Source organism: Polyodon spathula, chromosome 15, assembly GCF_017654505.1.
Source record: "Polyodon spathula isolate WHYD16114869_AA chromosome 15, ASM1765450v1, whole genome shotgun sequence".
NCBI lineage: Eukaryota > Metazoa > Chordata > Actinopteri > Acipenseriformes > Polyodontidae > Polyodon > Polyodon spathula.
The window spans coordinates 1,661,338-1,685,944 of NC_054548.1; the positions used below are offsets into that span (position 1 = coordinate 1,661,338).

Consider the following 24,607-nt stretch of genomic DNA (forward strand, 5'->3'; position numbering starts at 1 on the left):
GTTTAAAATGTGTCATTGAAAGTGTTACATATCATACTGCCTGATACAGTGTTAGCCTTCTTTTACCAACTGCAATTGTTTATGTGTTCAATAGCACTGTACACTGTAGCCACTCTGTCTGCCAACACGCTGTGCTGTTAATGAGATTTGTTATCTCCATGTTCAACCATATAAAACAATCAATGTAGGACTGAATGCCAAGCATCTATAAAAAGGTTACTTTGATTATGGACCATTGAAATAATACAGTGAGAGACAAGGACTTCCCACTGCAATACAACAACAATACAGCATACCACAGGAAAGACAACATCTTTCTGTAGGAGAAGTCACTTCATTTATTCATTGGGGATGATGACTGTATTTTTTCATTTATTCATTGGGGTGACTGTATTTCTTGCATGTTTTACTGTAACCCTGCTGTTGCTGGGGTCAACCAGGGCTTCTCAAGAGACTTCTGCATAAATATTTAACGAGCATAAATAGCTGAAGAGACAAATCTGTTGTGTGCATGTATGTTCTCACTATGGCCTGCCATGTGCATTATTGCAGCTCAGTGTTGTTGACAGGTGATTTTAACAAGGAAAAGGGAGGTGGGTGATGACTTGGTGCGCCAGTCACAAGGAAGGCATTGTGAGAAATCCTGCAGCCCTATTCGAAGACACGGGCATGCTTTACTGCAGCAGAGAATGATTTTTAAAACCATTTTAAACCATTCAAAGATAATTATAGTGTTGCTATATGCTTCAGTACTCCGGCCTATCAAAGATGATCAATAGTAAACAACATCTTTGCCTTTTTTTTAATACTGGCCCAATTTATTTCACGCAACTCAGTATCTTAAAAGCTTTTTTTTTGGTTTGTTTTATGTTTATATTTGTTCTTAACTTACATTAATTACATATAAGATCAAGCACACAGAAAGCTAATCCAAATGAAAACGCTTTGTAAAGAGAGAAACAGGTGGCTGTATAATGTTTGCCTAAATCATAGTATTACTTGGATTGACTGCCTCAAGCTAACTGTATGTTCTTTCTTTTCCTATCCATTTTCTTTGAAAGCTTGAGGAAAGGAACTGGGTGTTTATTCCATTACCCTTTCTTTGGAAAGCATCTAACATGCGATGATAAAATATATTTCCATACCTGGAAACCAGAACTAATGCCTAAATCAGCATTACACAAAAAGAAAATGGTAGCTGATTAACAGCTCTGATATATTATTGTAATGCTGTTGCTACTGAGCTCAATCGCATTGTTTTGCAAACAATTTGAGGCATCACACCTCAGGGAATCCTTCCAAGTTTTGTTTGAGTTCATGTAATGATTATAAATAATGCAGCCTCAGGGGCTTTTTAAGGTAAGTAGTTATTTTACAAATCCTTTTTTTTCTGTATTATGTAGACCTGTGTGGATGACTGTTAATAGTTAAAGCTTTACACAGCATGTACTGAGAGTTAAAAAACAAGCCCTGGAGGTTGCATGATCTGATGCTACAGTATACCACCACCTCAATTCTACCTGAAATAATAATACCATTATTTAATTCCAGACTTGATGATAGAACAAAGAAAAAAGGCCTTCTGTACTAAAAATAAAATCCTCTTCAACAGAATGTCACTGTTTAGCTAACTGAAGCCTTTTGAAAAGCATCCTTCTGTTACAGCACTGGTGATTCCAAAATACAGCGGCAAGGAGGGTTTCTATTTGTTGTTACTGAACTGTCTATTTCAGAAAGGAAAAACTGGTTCGCTGCACTTTTAACAGACAGTAAAACATGTTCATTATCGTTACCATGCTAATGCTCTTCATTTTAACCAGGTCAAAGGTTTGGTTTTTTAACGATCTTTGGGGATGGTACATTAGTGTTATTAAAAGCGCAATGGGTGAGTAGAGCACTGCAGCAGCAGCCAATGGAAGGTGATACAATGTTTGCAGATAAGGGAGGTAAAAGGTCAACATTAACATCTTGGCTGGCAGACTTTCTTCAGGAGAAGAAAGTGGAATAGCTGGAGCTCATCACTGCTCTGTAGAGCCCTGGTTATATCTGAACATGGCATTTGTAATCAGCTGTCTACCCAATGGAGCCGGGTTTCTAATTGTTTTTGTTGCTGTCTTACTGTATGCAATTTCCAGACTGCCATAGTTCATATGAAGCATATCCATTTCTGTTCCATGTGATGGACTTGGCTGGTTAATCCCAAGGATTTGAGATAGTGTTCAGCCTCATATGCAAATGCTTGGCATGGTGCTTAAATCAGCTGTAATAATAAAAGAGTAAAACTACCAGACTAATATTAGTAGACACCCTATATAATTCTGACACCCTGCAAGCTCCATAAATATGGTGTCAAAGTAATACTACACCAGCCTGTACTTCAGTGGGACACTCATCTCTGGGGAGGGGGGGTTCATACACATCATACACATATTCCTCAACACGACACAACCATCAGGACAGTAAAAACACAGTGAAGCGTTCTTCCCTTTGTGTAAGTTAGTGATCAGCAGATGAGTCAGCCACATGAAGAGCACAGCGTGGGGTTTTCACTGACTCTACTGTGCAAATTATTTATTTATTTTTTTCTATGGGTAAATATCGGGACTTTCTTCCTATGCATCAGGACGCGAGATGTGTGCTAGGAAATCGGGACTGTCCCATCCATATAGAGACTGTTGGCATGTCTGTAATGTGACTGAATTTAATGTTACACTGTGTAATGTTGTGTATATGTAGAATATTGTATGGTAATGTTTGAAAAACACTGTAAGTTGCCTTAGATAAAGGCGTCTAGAGACGCTGGAACTAGGGGTGCTGGGGGTGTGGCAGCACCCCCTGGCTTCCATCATATACAGGGGTTGCAGTGTTGTTCAATGGCTTTCAGCACCCCGACTTTAAAAATTGTTCCAGTGCCACTGAAGATGTCTGCCAAATAATAAATAATAACTAAATAATAATAACTTTACTGACTTGCTGCAAACCATGGACTAAATTGAAACCTACTTAGACAGGATTTTCCTTCTTTTAAACATACAGCTATGGTCAAACATGTTGCATTACCCTATAGAATTAATTAATTTTGCTTCATAACGTCAAATGAAACCTGCTGAATAATGTTACATTTTCTAGTTTTCCATATACTTAATGAAAAACTGAAAAAAGTTACATGAAATACTGTACTACTATTATGGCTTCCAGCAGACTGTTGCAATATAATTTTGTAGCTTCTTTGATTACATGATGTTAAATAAAAGAAGAGTAGTATGCACCAATACTCAAATTCTAGGCAAAACTTTTGGCCACAGCTGTACATTAAAAAAAAAGTTACTAACAAACATCCTCACCAAAACTGTAATGTCTGACGAAAAATCACCTTGACTTACATCCACCAACTGCCCTTAACTAGTGCCATCTCTCAGTCCCTTCACTTAGATATTAGAAAAATGGGTTTTGCAGAAACCTGACTAAACCTGAGCTAGAAAAAAAGAGTCCAGCAATGAGATGTCTTTCTACAGGATATTTTTCCAATTCATCAATTTTCCCAGTTCATCCGTGCACTCTATAACTTTCCTTTGATGCTGCCAAAACTCCTGTGGTTATCTTCCTGTCTGTGCACCTCTTCAAGAATCTCCTTCTTTAGGAGCCTAATGCGTGTGAAATTAGTGCATTTTGTTTTACTTTTATTATTCTAACATTTAAAGGGATTGGACAGGCTGGGCAATCCAGTCCATTGGCGAGCCTACTTTAAACTTAGCCAACACATCTGCTTTTCTGTTTAATAATGCATATGAACAGCCTGGCTAGGTGTGATCTCAAATAAAAAAAAACCCTAATTAAAAAAACGTTCTGTACGAGTTCCTGTGTGAAAACCAAGGAGCAGAGAGGGATATAACCAGTGGCTGCATGATCCGAACAGGGTGATGAAGATTCGGATTGATAAGTACACAAACATAACTGTAATGAAATAAGTATATTGAAATACCAACACCACCAATGTTATTAGTAATAACATAAAAAAGTAGAACCTTGGTTGCATTTTCATGGTAACCATGGAAACATCTACAAACATATAGATTTGATGTAGGTACAGCCACAATTTCCCGATGTGGCAGCCTTTATTCTAATATATAAATTAAGAGAGAAATTCCACCAGGAGGACAGCATCTATACATACATATTTAAAATAAATGTAATACAAAATGAATAATGTGTAGATGTGTTTAGTCTAGAAATGCTCCCAAATGGATGTTCCCAGAGCTTTCTTCAGCAGATGAATCATTAATGTGCATTTCCTCTCCACTAGTATGGGTCAAACATGTGGAGTCACTCGATTGCCATGAAACTATACAACAGATAAATAAACCCACTGCAGTAAACAAAGATGCAACAGGGGCCCAGTGCATAAACCGTCTGCATTTACTGCAGCTCTTGTTTAAAGCAAAGTACATATACATTGGAGAGGTTTAAACTGATGCCTGGACTCTCTGCAGCTGAACCTTCCCACTGTAGATAATGCTGTGCACAGTGTATTCTCTGTAGATAATGCTCTACACAGTGTATTCTCTGTACATAATGCTGTGCACAGTGTATTCTCTGTAGATAATGCTGTGCACAGTGTATTCTCTGTAGATAATGCTGTGCACAGTGTATTCTCTGTAGATAATGCTGTGCACAGTGTATTCTCTGTAGATAATGCTGTGCACAGTGTATTCTCTGTAGATAATGCTGTGCACAGTGTATTCTCTGTAGATAATGCTGTGCACAGTGTATTCTCTGTAGATAATTCTGTGCACAGTGTATTCTCTGTAGATAATGCTGTGCACAGTGTATTCTCTGTAGATAATGCTGTGCACAGTGTATTCTCTGTAGATAATGCTGTGCACAGTGTATTCTCTGTAGATAATTCTGTGCACAGTGTATTCTCTGTAGATAATGCTGTGCACAGTGTATTCTCTGTAGATAACTGTGCACAGTGTATTCTCTGTAGATAATGCTGTGCACAGTGTATTCTCTGTAGATAATGCTGTGCACAGTGTATTCTCTGTAGATAATGCTCTGCACAGTGTATTCTCCACACATCCATTGTCTGCTTACTGTTTCTTTGATAAATAAAAAGCTTTCACCTGCAAAAGCTGTTTGTCTTTTTTTTAAAGGTATTTGTCCTCATGCTACAGTCCCTACAGGTATATTTTTCAAAAATGTTTACGTTTTTAACAGTGATTGCCCAAAGTTTTCTTTGCTGGCTGCACAGCTGTAACCCTTTTGATATATTGTAACCCCCCCCCCGGGTTATGGGAAAAGGTGACATAGAGACGTGCTATCTCTGCTGCAGAACCCCACAGCGTCTGTCACATTCGTTAAGCATGCACTTTAATTCATTAAATGTTAGTCAGAAACTTTTTAATCATAGACCATTGCATATGAATTAGCATCGTTTTCTTACACAATGACAGCTGTTCTGCCAATAATGGACAGTAACAAGTTATGGAACATTATGTTTTACAGATTTATTGTTTGTAATGCGTTTAGTACAAGTGGGACAGGGGTACCATGTGTAAACTGAGACGAAATATAATTAAGAGAGCAATGTTTTAAAATGAACGAGACCAAAGGGGTTCTGTGCTTGTTTCAATCTGTGCCTCGTTCCACATGTTATTAAGCCAATCCTTATCCCCATAGCAGACCCCAGCTGTTTCCGAAGGCTTGGCCAAATGACCCTATTCACAAAGATGCAGCTCTTGAATTATTATTGCATGGAGTTTCAGATTTGCTGTGGCAGTTTTAATTTATACTGACGTTGAATTTGTAGAAGTTAAGGTACATTGTGTTTAATTACCTATCTCTTGTTAAACACATCGTTTAAAAGCAATGAGTGTAATCAAATTACACTCATTAAAAAGTTGTTTATCATGAATTCTGCTAAATATAGAAAAAGAGCGAGAGACAGCGAGAGAGAGAGAGAGAGAGAGAGAGCGAGAGAGAGGGAAAGGGAGAGGGTCGTCCTTCTGTACACAGATGTGTGGTTGTTATCACTTGATACAATTGCACACATTCGTCTTCATTAACAGTAAAGAGGAGTACTGTTTTGATGGTATAAGGGTGAGAGTCCATAGGCTAACTCTTTAATTATTGTACCTGAGCCTGTGAACAGATAGTGATTAGTTTCCCATCCCGATTGGTCTTGTCAGCCTGCACCGTATGGTTTAATGGAAAAGAGCATGCGGTGCAGGATGGTATTAAAAGTGTCACAGATATTTTCTGATTTAATCTGTGCCAGGAGATAAGATATCGGTTACACAAATACAGCTTGGCGGTGAAACAGATGAGTGGCTCTTCCTTCTGTTTTGTGAAGACATTAAACATATATTAGGCTTGTTCAGCATACAATAATACTGTAGTGGGACCAGCTGTGGAGTACAACAAATACAAGCTGATACCTTCTGAGGAACCACTGCACTTGTGAGACAGCTTGCTCGTTAAAATAATCTGCATACATTTTAGGATTATCTATTAAGGGATACCATAAAATATTGACTAAACAGGCGCTCTGATTGGGGTAAAACATACAATAAATTGCTTTGTGTAGGTCAGGGTATACGATATTGGATGCCATGGTCCATAAAACTATAAAGAAAAAGTTCTTAGGCTTAACAGGAAATGTAAAATACAAGACAAAATCTAACTAGACCAATCATTTCCAATGCCATTTTACATTATATAAGACACTTATGGATTCAATTGTGTGGTTTTTACATGTGATCTGTTTTTTTTTTTTTTCATTTCCCAACAAGGAACATAATCCCACATCTGAGTTACAATTATAATAGGCACTTTTAATTGAATATCCAGAGGTGTTTTAATAACCATGCTTTAAAAGTAAAAAAACAGAGTTTTCTGTAATCTGAACTGGCTTTACATGAAATTTCACAACTGGGCAATCCTTTCGCTTGGCTGCAGATTCAGCCCACAGAGGGCTTTCAGTAAATCAAGTATGTTCCCAGTAATTACTGTAAATCCTTAAGTAAAAATGCAACCCTTTAAGAGGCATTGGTGTTTCTGTAGGATATATATGAACCATGTTTTTTTTTTTAAAAAACATCCTTAATAGCATCATAGATACACCAGTGGGTTCACTTTTCACCACTCTTATAACCCCAAAACATAGACCCCAGAATATACTTCTATTGATCACAAATTCAGTTATAATCCAAACCTCACTACATGTGCGATCTTCTGATTCTGATAGTGAAGCTGTTATCTGTTTTTAATTTAGTTCATGCTCAGGCTGACATGTGGATATGACGAACGCTGTTTGTGTGTTAGGAGTCCTGCCCTTCTCGATCAGATCAGAAACCATAAAGGCAAACATTGTCATGACATATAGTCTTTCCTAAGCAGTCATGTCTGTCTCTTCAGTCTCCTTGGCTGCAGTTGAATTGTAGAAGCAGTCACCTTTAGAAACACAGGCTCTGCTCACAACATATGGTATCAAGGTATCTGAAGGTATTCATTAGTCTGTCGATTGCAAATCAGGATAATTGCCTGGAACTGCAGCTGCTGCACTTGCAGGACTGGCTGGACCACAGCTCTCCTCTCCGAAGTTGGCAATAGTTTTGCATGGGATGTAAATGCGGTAGAAGAGTAATACATTAATCTTATTTTGCTGTACTTTAATCATTGTTTAAACCCTGTGGATAAGTAACAGAATCATGTATTTAATGACCACTTAATTCTAATAGTGTGTGCTGTAAGATTTAATACTGTCTAATGTAATTGATTTCCAATCTGGCTTAATAGATACTTCAGATGGGTTTTTGGCATAAGTGCCTTTTTTTTTTTTTTGTCAAGAAAGCTAAATATTCAGCACTCCAATTTTTTTAAAATCTAAAAATACAATCCTTTTTTGATGTATGAAAAACAGACAGTATATTTTGCCATTGGTTTTGCCATTTTGCCATATACAGTATATAGTGCATGCCTCAGTAATTACAGCAGTACTGAATCAGCAGCTGTAGACAATTTGTATCGTGACATATGGACAGACCATATTGAAGCATGTACCTAAGGTACCTACTGTTTCACGGTTGGATAGGACCATGCTCAGGGTTCACACTGCAGGTCAGAGTCTGAACTGTAATCGAAAAGCAGGCTGCATTTCTTTAAATGGTGCAATATTCTATTGTATATGTAACCAGAATAGAACCAATGAAATATTTACTATGTGTGTTATTTTTTATGGTTGCAGATCAATGCAGTGCACGAGAGATCCTGTTCCAAGCAGATCTAAATTGGGCAGATTGGAGAATCAAGCTTAGTGAGCTGAATCTCATTAGGGAGGCACAGCCTTGCTTGCCCTTTCTTTGTTTATTTCCTACCATTCTCTCAGCCTGTAGTGTTGCCTTGGGTAGTCTTGCAAATAAATATTTTGCTTGCATGGAAAGCGTGATTGGTGTGTGCGTTCTGGTATGTGCATTGCTCAGTGTCTGACTAGATCGGACAGGATCAGAGTGGCCACTTGTAATTTTAATGGCTCATTTCCTTTACATATTAGAGAAGGGAGGTGAGGGGTAAGGAGCTAGTTACAAATACAGGTTTAGTAAAACTTTTACAACCTCATAATACCTTTTGTAACAGGACAGCTTTCTCTGAACTCTTTATTGAAGAAATGGTACGAGTCAGTCGTTTCACCGACTCAAATCCTGAAGTAGAAGGAGCTGCACAAGGTAATGCATTATTAAAACATATTTCTTTTAGGTTATTTTGGGAATAGTCTACCACACAGCATTCAAGATTTCATTTTAAACTATGCTAAAAGAAACTTGGAAGAATTTTTCAACTAGACTTTTGAATAAAATTGAAAGACTTTTAATAAAATACCAAGATAAATGCCATATAAAATGCATATTTGTTTCTGATTTAAAGGTGTTTATTGAAAATGCTGTTTACTTTATCATACTGACTGACAGGTTAAAGGTCGCTTGTACAAATAATCAATCAATTTTTGTTTTGTGTAAAGATTAGTTTACTTACAGTCTAGGAGGTGATGCATTTACTGTGATTGAACAGGCTGCAAACAATCTTTGTTCCAATCAGAAGTGATTAGGGGTTATAGGGTATGGGCAGAGCACTGTAGTAGCTATGAGTTGTCTTAGACTGATTTTAGTTATGGGGTCTGATTTCCTGATTTAGTTACAGTGTCTGCATTTTATTGTTGAAAGAGACTCAACTGAATGATTCAGGGTTAGTCTACAGCTGTGGCCAAAAGTTTAGCATCACCTAGAATATCAGAATTGAGACGTAATAATAATTAAAAAAAAAAAAAGAAAAAAAAGAAAATCATTTACATCTTTTATTTAACATCATGTGATTAAAGAAACTACAAAATGATATCGCAAAAGTCTACCGGAAGCCACAATAGTAGGTCATGGAAAACTACAAAGCAGTATGTAATTCAATATGTTAACGTAACATTATTCAGCAGGTTTCATTCGACTTTATGATGCAAAATGTGTTAATTCTATAGGGGGAGCAAACAATCTGGCCATAGCTATAGGATGCCTTTAATGAAGAATGAAATGGACACAAACAAACTGGCACATAATACTGAGATCTGATGAAAGGATAATGTCTAAAGTGACAGCTGCAGGTTAGGGGTATTTAAATAATTCAATCATTTTGGGTCACAGACTACTGTAATGACTGCAAAATGTAATGTACAATGTACCCATGCAAACAACTAATATTACAGAAGGAGCATGAGTGTTGTTTTAAATATGAAGCACAGGTTTGTTTTTTGTTCTGGTTTTTTACCTGCAGCTATGACATTCGCTTTCATTCTCTGCACATGTGGGAGTCTTCTGGAGCTGACATACCAGGCTGTAAATTGTCAATAATGCATTTGTAGGTTTACAAAGAGCACAAGATCTCACTATTTCATTGGTGCAAATCATCTGACTTATTTGGGATTGTACAGCATTGCAGATAATTGGTTTAAGCCATGCTGTTCAGTATCTGATATGTCACACCCTGAAACATTACATTCATTGTGTCTTTTATTAAATCACTGCCTACACTGACAGAAAACAAAAACAATTCAGTCAGACTTTTAAAAAACGTGCATAAACAGGTTGCTGCTGCTTAAAGAAAGGCTTATCTAGTGCAGACAAAGTGCGCTGTTGTGTGTATGATTACAGTACTCGTACTGTTGAAACCATTAAAGGTCTTGTTGCCAGTGGTAATCACTCTGTTTACTTAATTTTACGGTATTTGTAGTTGATAGAAAACAAATACCACTTTGATCCTATAGCCTGGTTGTCAGTTGCAGGTAATTGTATAGTAATGGCACATCAAAGCAGCATTATATAAACCGTAGCTCAGGAATCTATTATGTGGTTCAGCAAGCTTTGTAATAAAATAAGGAATTGTATCTATGATAGGCTGGTGGTTGCGATCCTGTAATTCTAAGGTCTGCCCTCCTCTTATTTTCTCAAGTCATTAGCTTTTTCTACATGACTGAATGCATGTTTAATGACTCTTTGCCACATTCATTATTAGAAGCAATTTTGTTTAAAGAGTAACCAATATTGTATTCATGACCCTTTCCGACTGAAGTATTGGGCGTTTTTTCCTGCTGGTTTACACTGGTTGATGTCTGTTTTCTGTTTACCTAAAGTGAATTTACCACCTGGTGCTGCTGTCATTACACTTTCCAGAGATCACAGGAATTCTAACTAATTGAAGTGCGTACGTGTGCATTGGTGTGACTATTTATCATTGCCAGTGGCTGTGTTTGGGATTCACCTGTTTCAGAAGGTTATCAGGAATTATTCACACTTCTGTGAATTTGAGTTTACTGGTCTTATTCATCTAACCCTCGTAACATAATAAGCTTGTAATGTTTCCAGCCATTCACACATAAATAATGACTCTGTCATGAACCAAAACAGGAATGTATATACAATGTGACTTACAAATGCAGCCACTTTGTAAGGCTGCTCTGGAAACAAAAACCTGGCAGGTAAATGCAATGTGATCCTTGGACCAAGACAGGGGTTATATTAAAGGGACCAGGTGTGAACTGCAGGTATGTATCAAGGAAGGGTCCTTTGAAAAAAAACACTGACAAGAACAACCCTTTCACAGGCACACAATACAGGTCTTTGTGTAAATTACTTGCATTCTTCAACAGCATTCCTCAGAGATTTCCGAACCAGTTTTATCTCAACGGGTTACCAGGCTGCAAAGACAGAACAGAATCTTGTTGTTTTTCTGTGTAAATGGTTGCATCTGCAGTCTAAGCTCTGCTGGTTCTGTGTCTCACTCAACAAGAGTGTTGAATGTCAAACCCCTTATTAAAATGGGCGATAAATTGCGAACTGTGAACTGCAGGTTGCCCTGCTATGCTTGAAATGTGAGTGCATGCTTAATTTTGTTTTTACATAAAATGTTGCAAACAATCTCATTCCACTGCTGTCGCTCAATCCCAATTAGTAAATGATACCGCGTCATGCTGGCTCGGAAGCCTGTATCCTGCCTGGTTGTAATGTTGAGGGATCTGTCAAAAGCTGACACTGCTAATCATGATAAATTGCTGCACAAACTGGCAATGGCCGGGACGGTGTACCCACTGTATCTGTCTGAAGCCCATGCGTTTTTAATTGGCTTTGTGTTTTGATATTTTCCTCTCAGCTGGGTTGTCCCCAAGAATACAATTTTGTTCCTCTATTGCTCTGTATTTTTTTAAATTAGTGATATATCCCTGTTTATTTATTTATTTGTATACATTTTTTAGCAGAGAAAAGGTCAGATTTACTACAATATCTGAAATTAGATTTTTGGGAACTGACCAGCTGACCAACCCGAGCAATGACAACTATCCAATAAATATGTTAACAACATTAAGCTGGATTACAGAAAAGCAAACATCCTCCTAAATAAACAAAATACACCTGTCTACAAACTCCCTCTAACTGGCCAGACATCTCCCATGTCTAGTGGAATATCAGTTAAAAGCATCAGTAGGTTTAGAAGAGACATGGACTCTTGCAGTGAACTGTGTTGGTACAAATACAGAATGAGGGGCCGAGGCTGTTCCTGCTGGAGGTGAGGCACTGTCTGACATGACGTCTACTGAAATGGCATTCGTCACTCAGTGTGCAATCAGGCAGGTCAGATACATCTCATTTCCTCAGAGTTTGGTGGCAGAGCGTGATAAACTGTCTCTTGAGGCACAGATGTCCTTGTGTAGCTGCAGCACTGTCACACTGATTTCCAGACACAGGCAGGCTTTCTCTCTGTCTGTACTATTCTTATTATTACCGGCAGTTTGAGTCAGCTGATGCTTCTGGGACATGTTTTTTTTTTATTGTTTTGTGTTAATTTACTGCAGAGCGCACACTATAACTGAGTTTGTATTTTAAATTGCAGAGCTCAGTGTGCAGCAATGGGTCCCTGTCTGCAACAGTAACACAGGGAGGAAGCGCTCTGATGCAAGCAGTGGGAAGCAGAACCAAGAATCCTACATCCCTGCCATGGCTGGGGGTAATTATAAATATTATGTTATAGCTGTTAGCTTTGTTTTTTTTGTTTTGTGTCTATTATAAACAAAGCAATGCAGATCCAGTGGTTTTTATTTATTTATTTTGCTTATCTTGAGTTTGAACTTGTTGTATATCAGTGCAATATACAGTATGTATGTTTTTTTTTTTAATTTTGTGTACTCGGTCATTGCATGTATAATTGTAACAGGTTAAGTTTCTTATCTGTGTATCTGTTTTATAATGCAGAATGTTTTCAAAGGTTTGGAAAGGCAACTTCCCATAGAACTTCATGAAATTAAATTTTCTAAAAACTAAATTTAAATAAAACGTGACAGAAGGTGCTACAAGGCTTGGAGGCATGTAATATTTATACGAGACCATTGAAAATGACCCACTTGCTATTTTAAATTCATTATCTGGTTTTATTTTGTTTTATTTTTTTTTATAAAATGTAGTTTTCAGGATAGACAAGATTTATAATGCTTGTTAAGGCAATCAAGTAACATATCCCAAACAAATAAATACCAACTGCAGCTGTATTAAATGTTGTCAAGTTGGCTAGTAAGATATTTCAGCTCTGTAGCTAAATGTCAGTTTAGTAAATTGCTTAGATAGTTTCAGATCATACTGCCAGTGTGCTGTGGTGTGTGTGGGTAGCACAGTCAAGTGGGCTGAGATCACATTAAGCAACCAGGGTCCAGATTTCAGACTCCACTCAGGCATTGACCTCTTTGTGCTTCCCATCTCATCCAGCTGTATCCTATTGAATAGGAGAAGGAATCCACTGGAAACAAGGTCTCTGTTGGGAATTAAAGTACTGTTTTCACAATAATAATAATAATAATAATAATAATAATAATAATAATAATAATAATAATAATGGCTGTGTTACATTGCAGTTTAATCGTACTGTTTCTTTACAATGAAACCCATTCAGAGTCACCATTGTAGTGTTGTTTCAGCACAGGCAGGTTGCTCTCATTGCACTTCTCTATTGTTTTTTGATGCTTTTTTAACTCTTGTAAACATTATTAAACTGTAAGCCAGATGTTCCGGGACATGGGAGGGTCACACCCACACACCAGTAAATCTACAGTGCGTGCACAAATGCACAACAATGTGTCATTTTTAAAGTGGTGAAGTCTGTTTTAAAGGTAGTGCATGGTAGACTTGCTTGCTAAACCCTTGTAGAGGAATGGTCACACACAATACACTTTACTTCAATAAGCTTGGTGCTAGTGTAGGGAAGGCGCCTGGGAATATTGATTGAAATATAAAATCTTCACATTTTCATTTGACAAAACCCCAACAGAAACCCTTATAGTGTTTGAAGGAGCAATTAATAATAGTATTTTTTAAACAGAATTAATACATAAATACATCTCCTTCATGTGTTGCCTACACGACAATGATCACCATAGAAACAAGTTAACCACCACCGCCCCCACTCCACTCCCAAGACAATAACGTGTCCAGAAAAGCAGTCCATGTACATGGAATAGCCAGAGAAAGTACATGATGTATACTTTAAATTGTGATGATCTTTTACTGAGATTTTTAACCATTTTGTTACAGTTTTACAAGCTAAGCTACTATTTACCTCACATTTGTTGTTGTCTGTTACCCTTTCACGTGTTGTAGTTCCATTTGAGTATTCTTGTGATCATTTTGAACAGTAATTTGGGCTAGATAATACCAATTAGGAATTAATTTAACCCATATGTTTCTAAACTGAAGAGCTGTACTCTTTGAACAGGCTCTTATTGCTCATGCCATTTAGTCCCAGGGTTTACTGAATTGTCCTTCTCTGATTCCTGTACAGCATAGTTTATAACAATCCAGCAAGAAGTACTATATTTCATATCTGGTGCTTTGTACTTCAGATTAGAACATTAAATTATATATTATATGTAACATATGGTGCAAAATGTATACGAATGTGGTTGAATGAAGCGATTAGTTGTGACAGAACTACGATTGACACATTCAATCTTAATATTTTAAACTGGCGATGACAAGGCAGGCACAAAATTGCAGAAGCAAGCATTAAACTGCTGTCCAAATCATAAGATATGAATGTGGTCTTAGATAAAGCAATACAGAGTGAAGAATATTACTATCTTCTACTGATAAAGGTCCTTGAGGCATGATAAAAGACTTTTCAAGGTCATTTCCTTATTCTGCAAAGCAATAGAATACATTCCATTAGAAAACCCAACGACAAAGGTGTCAAATGTAATGTCCTTGGCTGTTACCAGATGATAAAATCAAGCTCTGTAATGTAATTAGCTATAATTAACACCTGCTGATAGGAAATATAAAAATAGTCGGCCTCCCAGTAGAATGACACAGGAACATACATAACGAATGATGCTGTTAGCTATATCGTTGCATTCCGCTGATAAAAACAGAGCTGGGCCCTGGTTTTCTCATGTCAGTTTCTTCTCCATTCATTTGTTTGAGTGGGAAAGCCTGCTGTACCACCCTTCCAGTCCCCTGCTCTTGCAGGCCTCTTCTAGCTGGGTGGAATTACCTAAAGGGTTGCGACACGTTTCTGAAATCATAACCGTGCACATAGGTACTCTTACTGGGTTTTGTTTGGTTTGGGTTCTCGTTGAGGGTAATGGAATTCACAGTTTCAAAAGCCTTCCCTTGAAGTCTGTATCTCCAATGATGAGCATCTCCACAAAGAACTGTAGATAAAAGAGGAAAGAAGATCTGTGGAAAAAGAATAGATATTTGAGAATGCTAAGAACTGTGTTTGAGAGCTGCATACAGTTTGAAAGATAAGAATGTATTATAGTGCCTCCTGGAAGAGGGAAGAGCAGCTGCAGAGATACCCTGAGAATTTGTTTCAGTAGCTCATTACCCAAGTAGAGAAATGAGTATCGTAGCAGCACTAGTGCTGATGGCTGAGTTGTTTTCTGTTCACTCAAAGCCTGGCTCAAGAGAGATAATTGTTTTTAATGAACCTCAGCATCTGTCAGATAACAATTTTGTGTGGTTATTTACGATTTACATTCAGGCCACACTCATTAAGTCAAGTTCAGTAGCACTACATCTCACCATTGTGTCTAGATAGAAATTGTCATATTAAATACATGTAAACCCTGTGGAGATTTTTGAACAGAAGGGAAATTAGGAGTTTTGTAATTTTCCACTACCAGTGAAGTAATAAACCCCACGAGGATGCATTAGTTATAGCGTGCTGCCTGACTAATGCTTCTCCCTGGGAACAGCCGTTATCCCTGCACTGTTGTTTTGTTTTAACAGCAGCAGATGGGTTGAGGAGTGAAGCTGTGGACCCAGCTCACATCAGCATGTCTGTAGCCGACCCCACAGCTTGGGCCACTGCTATGAACAACCTTGGAATCGGCCCTATGGGGCTCACTGGACAGCACCTACTTTCAGGTAATTCATTTTCCACTTGAAATCTGGAAAGTGTACGATAGCTTGTGTAGTGGACCCTGCCTTGATGGTATTTCACTGTTTGTTCATATTAACCCTTTGCAGTACTTTTGGCTCTCTTGTGTTACATACACAATGCCATAAGCATTTCATCCATATAAACATAGGCACTAGAAACAGTCAATGCAATAAGACTCAAAGAAACTTCTAAAATTATATGCCAAAGTATGGAAGATTGTTACAGTGACAGCATTGGTTATTTTTTTTCAAAGAGATGTCACAGAAGCCTGAAGAAAGTGAATAGGTCGGATGTCTCCGAGCTATCTCTGAGCTGCCTCTCTGACTTTCTTAAGTTCTTAAGACATGGGTGTATTTTAAATGTCAGAAACTTTATTCCATCAAAACTTTGCTTTCATCCTCCCTGCCTCTAATGCCATAAACTTAGAAGCACTGTAACCATACTGCTGTTGGCCACAGCACGGCACACCAGGGGAGACTTGGGGTTTGATACAGCAAAGCTGCCTCAAACTAGGTCTCCTGGAAGCAGGTTCCAGAAAAAGTGTCTTCATGTTCCGTCAGCTTTATATTTGTGAGAACTGTCACGAGTCTGAAGCAGATGCTGAGATATTAATAACTAGTTTTCTCACCATGAGGGTTGAGAATTGCAATGTGTTTCTTGTCCTCCCAGATGTATCATTAAACAGGCTGCATGGATATATTTCTCATATTAAACCTTGATGTTAATCTGGCCTGGTTGCATGCTTATGTGTTAGATTTATAAGATATGTCTCACTTACAGAGCTGTACATGACATTGGGAGTTTCTATCAGAGTGAGGTACTAACCTTTTGCTTTATGTGCCTGGTCTTTCTTATCTACCAGCCACAAGGATGTTAATAAAGATGTTCTTTCATTTTTGAGCGCTCTTTTACACTTAGGAACTTTACAGCTTTTTCTGTATACCGACTGCAGAGTTGACATTTTTGCTTTCATTTATCTGTGCTGATACTTCAAATGATTGCACATGATTAGATTGCCAAAAGGTTTCTGAAAACCATCAGCATTGTATGATTGTAATAAAAGCTGTTACAGTCGGAGTTGCCTAATCGGGATACTGATAATCGGGATTGCTGCTTAAATGGGATACAGCTCTGGGAGACAAGTCTTCCCAATGCTATTTATGTCGTTTAATTGGGTTTAATTGCAGTGAGTATGTGATTACACTGTGACTTGTGTGAATTGCATAAACCATGTTGAACTCTTGTCTTGAAGAAAGAGGAGTCTCCTGTGGTTTCTCAAGCTGTTGGCGTGTCAACATCGCAGGTGCGATTAATTTGGTTTAGGAATAAAAATAAAACGTTGACTTGTATTTTAAATGATGTATTTAATATTTAGTCATAATGTGTTGTGATTTAATTCTTTATCTTTTCATTAAGAGTCAAAAAAGTGTGACTATGGTCATCTCAACTGCTTCTCATTTAATTGGGTCAGTCGCTTATTCGGGATATTTTTCCTTTTCCAGAGGTGTCCCGATAAAGCGACGCCGAATTGTACAAGTGTTGATTAATCTGTCTGTGAATTAATATCCTCCTAGAGATGTTTAGAGCATAATGATGTGCTGCTTTTGTTCTCTTCTGAAGTATATGATGCTTAAGAGCATCTTAAAAGCATATCTGATGTTAGTAATGCACTGTTTGCAAATACAGCTGTTCCGAAGTATTGTGCTGTGATATGCATGAACCTCTCTGTACTTAGTGAAGAATAATGCAATGCTGCAGTAAACCCTCACCAGATTCTGCCAAATTAGTGTGCAGATTAACATTCAGGAATAGCGCTTCCCAGCCATGCATATGCGTGCCGCTTGTTAATACCGTCCTCTCATTGTCAGGAAGGTACTCCCACTCATTTGAATTGTATATTAGGGATGTGTGCCTTGCATGATATACATTTCAATAATGACTCCAGAAGATCCTTGTAGGCACTTTCTGATGAGCAGGTTTATGATACTGTACATGAGAAGATGCATTCAGACACATTGCTCAGTGCCTTTTTTGTCAAGGGTCTGAAATTGTTACAGAGTGAAGCACAATGGTTGCCAAATAATACAACATTCTAAAGTGTCTGGCATCCAATATCGAGATATTACTCTTTCGTGGGTGTAGACTAGTATTTACAGATGACAAAATAGAAAAATGAGAACATGAATAAGAACGATGGCACATTTAAGTCTTAACATCTGTTTTGTCTCAGAGGAATCTTCTTCTGTTCATCATTGTACAATTAAAAAATGTAACTTATTTGATCTGATCCTCTGTAGACTAGATAAATGCCATCCAACAATTTCTAAAACATCATTAATCATAAGTAGCAGCTTGTTTCATCCAAAGCTGTGGTGCGGGTGGATTTAAACAGTATCACTTTATTGAATCGAACTCTCCCTGCAGAGCCTGTGTGCAGATGCAGCTGAGTGAGAGTGTAAAAGATTTCAGATCCAGACTTGTGGAGGGCTTGTGAGCATGTGAGCATTGAAAGTCAAGCTGATACTTTCACAACCACTTATCTTTTGTGTCCTGTCTTAGAAAGCTGGTCTAAAAATGCACTAATTTTTGTTACAATAATTACAATTGTAATAATAGTTAATAGCCCTCTCCCGATTCATGAGCTCTAAAATGTGTGAGGGAAGTATATGAGTAACACACAGTTTTATGAGTTCCTATAAATGTGTTATTAAATGTTTATTAAATGTGTTATTACTGATTATTAACAAGTAAGAACAGTTTACAGTAGGGTTATAATGAGTAATTATCATCAGAAAGCTTCATTTCATATTATAGCAATATTATTAATAACCGTATTATATTGTTTATCGTTTATATCACCTCTACAGGTTATTATTTAGACTTAAACCATTATATTTGCAGAGCCCATCAATATTTTCCTTTGAAGGTCCATGGGGAATTTAGAATCTATATTTCTTAGGTCATGTAATACGATTGGTTGTATTTTAAACACCTTAAACTGTGCTGATAAAATCGGAGTGCTTTTTTTATGTATGACCTGTTGTAAGAGTGTATACCAGTATGTTTTAAGAGGCTGAGGATGAAGTAGGCTTGGTGGGGATAAATGACGTGGTAATAAGATGTAATTATAAAGGAGGCAAATTACAAGGGACCGAATGGGAGGAAGAAATGCTGGTCAGAGGTAATTGTGTTTAAATATACAAGTATGAAACTTTTAAATATTTGAAAACATATACAACTCGAACAGAAATTAATTGAAAGTGCCTGCATATAATTAGTGCAGTGTTATCTAATTTACATGTGTCTTAATGAAAGGTAATCTATTTTATTACAAGGATACTACGTAGCCCAAGGTCTCGTGAACTATATGGTCCCGAGCAATAAATAAAGATGTTAAAACAGGAATTCTTATATTACTCACAGCAGCCTGGTGCTGACTCAGTGGGTTTGCTCTTCAGATAACAAATCATTGTTGCTGCTATATAATAATACTCCATCGAGAGAGAGAGAGAGAGAGAGAGAGAGAGAGAGAGAGAGAGAGAGAGAGAGAGAGAGAGAGAGAGAGAGAGAGAGAGAGAGAGAGAGTTAAGGTTGTCCCATTTTTACTTCTGTATAGCACCGTCTACTGGGGAGAGAGAGAGAGAGAGAGAGAGGCCAACAGGGTTTAAATAAAAAACATTTTTATACTTAATGATATCCACCGTGCAAGAAGAATGATTCCATTTGGAATACACATTGCATATAGAACTTCAGTTTCATGTGAACTATAAGAACATTTTTAGAATTTTTGATTGATGACACATCACCTCAAATGATAATTATATTCAGCTGCTTCAAGCAGAAACACTTTGGGGTTTCCTGTGTATCATATTTCTTTAGGAAAAATCTGCTGAAAAGCATAGAGCAGCAGTGGGAGTTTTGGCAGACGAAGGCAACACTCAAGCCCAGCAAAGTGGTGGGCTATCTATCCGATACACATTGGTCAAGAAAATAAGACGTTGTGGCAATTTCTTGCTACAGTACACACACTGCTAGCCTTCAATGGCTGTTTTGGCAGCTGAATTTGTTGGGACACTTTTCTTTCGTTTTGTTTGTATGTCACATTTCGGAAATTCCTTGGTAAGATAGGGGAGTCTCTTTCCAGCCTGGAGCCTGGAACTGTTCAATCATTATTCATAAAGAATAAATAGAGGTTTAACTGATGGATTTTACAAATGAAACGGAAACAATGACCTGTTAGGCTCTGTGCATTTTTGTACACTATAATAAATATTTAACTAGTTTATTTTAGTATTGCAACATATCTTACAATTCTTGTAATTTTCTGGATGAACAGTTATCTTGTACCTGTCCTGATCTGTCTTCACAGTAATATTTATTTATTTCCTTCCAGACTCAGTCTGCTTACCGGGGTTTGATCCTGGTCTGGGAATAATGACTGGCATCACCTCAATTAACCCTATGATGGCTGGAACGAGCTTGGTGCCGCCTCCACCGGTACCTTTAGAGCTCACGATCATCAAAGAAATCATTCACTGCAAAAGCTGCACACTCTTCCCTCAGAACCCAAGTAAGCATCCAGTAGATTGGAGATATTGGAGATGGGTGTGGTTATGGGTGTTTCAAACAGCTTGTTATATACTGCAGCAAAGCTCTTCACCTCTCTATTGGCCCTCAAACAATGTGGTCAGATGTGCTATCTTGACCACTGTGACTGCAACTGATTTGCAACAGGGAGCCATTTGTGTATGTGGTTGAGTATGTGCTGGCAGGTGTTTCATTTATGTATGTGTTTGAGTGTGTGCTGGCAGGTGTTTCATTTATGTATGTGTTTGAGTGTGTGCTGGCAGGTGTTTCATTTATGTATGTGTTTGAGTGTGTGCTGGCTGGTGTTTCATTTGTGTATGTGTTTGAGTGTGTGCTGGCAGGTGTTTCATTTATGTATGTGTTTGAGTGTGCGTGCTGGCCATTGTTTTCATTTGTTTCTGTCCAATCCCTATATTTAAGAGAATATTTTGTTTTTCAAAATTGATTAAGATTAAAACTAGGCTGTCATGAATTGCTCACTCAGAAAGCTTCCAAGCCAAGCCGTTGAAGACATGAGTGCAAGTGCTGATTGAAGTGAATGTAACAGAAGAGAAGACAGCAGGGCTTGTTTTCTATAGATGTGTTCTTCTGTTTGCGGCTCCATAGTGCCCATCTCCCTGGCCATGCTAAGCTTCAGCGCTGGAACTGAAACTGGGCTGAGCTCAGCTTCAACCCACAAACATGGCTCAAACAATGAAGCTTATACATCCCCAGAATATTTGTGATGATACCAAAAGTGTGTTAGGCATAATTCCAATACCAGATTTAGGGATTTACAGTGCTTAATACATATCTGAATGCCCCTTCATTGTTAGAAGAGTTTTTGTCCTATATTTATCTGTACTGTTTATTTATGTTTCAGCTTCTAGTATTTTGAGTCGTTTCACAAACTTTCATTTCATTATTAGCACTGATGCGAGGCACCAATACTGCTTTATTACTTGGCAAATATACAGTATATAAATATACAGTATAAGCCAGCCTGCAAAACGTTGTTGACTTTGTTAATAAAACTCATAATTGCACAGAGTGGTCTGACTGGACTCCGACATCGTTTGTAGTGAAAGAGCGACAGCTACTCCTGATGGTATGCTGCACCTGTGGCAGCTCCCTCACTCTACCTATGCCATCCTCTCCCTGAATGAACAGACCACTCAAAAGCCTGTGTGATAGAACAATATTAATATTGCAAACTAAAGCTTGTATTCTGTCAGTTTCACAGTTTGTCTGAGTTATGTAATAAACACAAAGCCATTTACTAGGACATGCAAAAAGAACAACAGCAGCTTCATGAGATTCTTCTTGCACTGATTAGATCTGCCACCACCGTCGACAAGGGAAAGACCTCCAGGATGCAAAACCGTGTTTGTGGGAGGACTGCCAGAGAATGCCACAGAGGAGATCATTAGAGAAGTATTCGACCAGTGTGGGGAAATCACTGCCATCAGGAAAAGCAAAAAGAACTTCTGCCATATTCGCTTTACTGAGGAGTTCATGGTTGACAAAGCAATCTACCTGTCAGGTATCAACTTAAGGCTATTTTATTGTAATGAAGGAGAATAAAAAATATTGTATATTTATCTATTTATTTCTTTATCACCATGCAGTCTTGCATAGCTTGAAAATAAGTTGAAGTAATACCTTCTAAAAACACAACTACATCCAAAACGATCACCTTATCACATGGCACGAGAAACAGTAACAGAGTATGTTTTAATAAAGGTGCTATAGTTTTCACAGTAGTTTTTATCCCTCCAAACAATAATAGTGTTGACCAACGGTGTTTTTTGTTGATCAGTTTTCCTGTACATGTGTGTCTTTAGAAAGAAAAAAGTATAAACATGTACAATAAGTCACTTAATATTTTTCTGGGAGGGGGGTTTGTTTAAATATGGCAGTCTGCAATTCATCTTTTTCGTTTTTTTGTCAGGTTACCGCATGCGGATTGGATCAAGCACGGATAAAAAGGATTCAGGACGCCTTCACGTTGACTTCGCTCAAGCGAGAGATGACTTCTATGAGTGGGAATGCATGCAGCGCCTGCTGGCCAGGGAAGAGCGGCACCGGCGCAAGATAGAGGAAGAGAGGTTGCGTCCACCATCTCCCCCTCCCATAATGCACTTCTCAGAGCACGAAGCGGGCCTGCTGGCAGAGAAACTCAAAGGTAGGACAGGCAAACGCAAAGGAGAGGTGCAGTCACCGTTTACTCCAATGCAAAATTTGTACCAAAAAAAAAAAAAAAAAAAGATATATATATTTTATTAGAGCTAGCAAGAAACTAAAAAGCTGTGTGTACTCTATTGGCTCTTAAATGAGCATGCTGGGTTATTTTATTAATATTTGGCGACAGGTTTCAGAAGCTGAAATACTGGCTCTGCAGTGATTTGCTTAGTTATATAACCATGACAGATGGGCTTTGTTTTGCTCACAGTGAGTTTTATCCTTTCATGTATCATCCTTTATGACACGTGTTGAATTTGAGTGTCATTCTCAAGATATCCAATAAGAAATGAACTGACAGCCCCTCAGGTCTGCACACAATGTGGTTACACTTTGCATATAAAAACCCTGACTCTCCATTTTAAAATCACTACTGACTTGACCTGCCAGTGTTTGTACACCCGTGTTGCTTCAACCCATATATTTGACCCCCAGCTCCTCTGCTGTTATCAATGTCATGTATCTGTGACAGATTAAGACATATCCAAATCCAGATGTCCCTGATATGGCTTAAACTTCAGTTCTTCTGCATGTGTAAACATGAGAAACCCAGATTCTGTTTCTGTTGTATAGTTTGTTATATATGGGTCACAACAGTGGATGTGGAAAAAAAAAAGTATTTTGGTTGTTGGCAGATTGACCCCAACATCGTGTTATATCAGCCCATTGTACTGCTTCAGAGGTGTTTACTCTAAACAGGTGACACTTAGTAACAGTTGATTTGATCTGAAACTAATAAGGTGACTAATAAGACAGGTTTGTGGAACAAAGACTGTGGGTAAGAAACCAATAATCCTAGCTTCTGTCACAAGGGAGGCTGCTGTTTAAACCAAAAACAGCATTCCATCTGAGTCCAGCCAGAGCTCATTAATAAATCACATCCAATTATACTACTGCTGGAGGGAGGATGGGGGGTGTGGGATATGGTGTGGAGTATTCCCTGGAACCCCTCTTATACCACTGATGATGGCTTAAGATATAGCTTTAAACCCTATTTCCCAATGACAATAGAAACGTCAAGTGGATGAGGTTGGCTTTGATCATAGGACACCCATGACAACCAAAGATCACTTAATGACCCCGAGCTGACCCCCCAATAAAATGAACTATAGACATAAATAAGGATTCTCAAGCTGTCCCCAAGTGACTCCCCCAACCCGTGAGGAGGGTCTAACCTAGCTAGCTTGCTGCCACTGGGTGGGGCTGCAGAAATGTGACACCAATCAGGCAAGCCATGCTCGGTCTCATCTCAAGAGGTTACAGTTTGCACAGGTCTGCGTCACACAGAAATAAAACTGGGGCTCTGCATGCATAGCATCTCTGGATAGACAGAAACTCCAGAGAGGTCTGGGATACCTTGATAAGTACATTAAAGAGAGACAGTGACAGTACATTTGAATTTAAACTAACACAAAACTGGGCTTGCAGCAAGGACAGAGTAAAACCCATACCAGGAGAGCTGTGTGTAATGCATATCAAGGAACTGGCTGTCTGGTAAGAGTTAACTAATGAGTTTAATTTTCTTTTTGCAGCATATCTCGGCTGCATAGATTTCCTCTGCACTAATTGAACCCAAAGGGCATCACACAGATGACTGGTGAAAAAAAAAAAAAAGCAGACATAGAGATTAATTGTCAATTTATATCAGGAATACAATTCTAGTAGCTCTGTCAAGCTGCTGTGTTCATTTGGGGAAGATGCAGTAGCATGAAATATCTAAAAGCAATGTTTTGCATGTAGACAGACTCTGCCGTCATTGAGCATGATTGTTATTGGAGTTACAGAACGTGCCAGCTGCTTTACAGGATGCAGAGTGGAGTACATTAGCATTGTA

The 24,607-nt window shown here is 38.2% G+C and overlaps 1 protein-coding gene across 4 annotated transcripts in view; it reads left to right on the forward strand.

The window, feature by feature from the left end:
- Positions 1–24,607, forward strand: part of LOC121327979 (ecto-NOX disulfide-thiol exchanger 1-like) — a 63,658-nt gene that overhangs the window by 22,900 nt on the left and 16,151 nt on the right. For 3 of the 4 annotated variants that reach the window (XM_041272379.1, XM_041272378.1, XM_041272375.1), the window contains exons 2-6: positions 12,427–12,540; positions 15,813–15,950; positions 20,360–20,536; positions 21,869–22,075; positions 22,484–22,717. In XM_041272379.1, the coding sequence (XP_041128313.1) occupies positions 12,531–12,540; positions 15,813–15,950; positions 20,360–20,536; positions 21,869–22,075; positions 22,484–22,717 (766 nt within the window). In that variant the 5' untranslated portion in view covers positions 12,427–12,530. The remainder of the gene's footprint in view (positions 1–12,426; positions 12,541–15,812; positions 15,951–20,359; positions 20,537–21,868; positions 22,076–22,483; positions 22,718–24,607) is intronic. The other variant, XM_041272377.1, reaches the window with a different exon arrangement.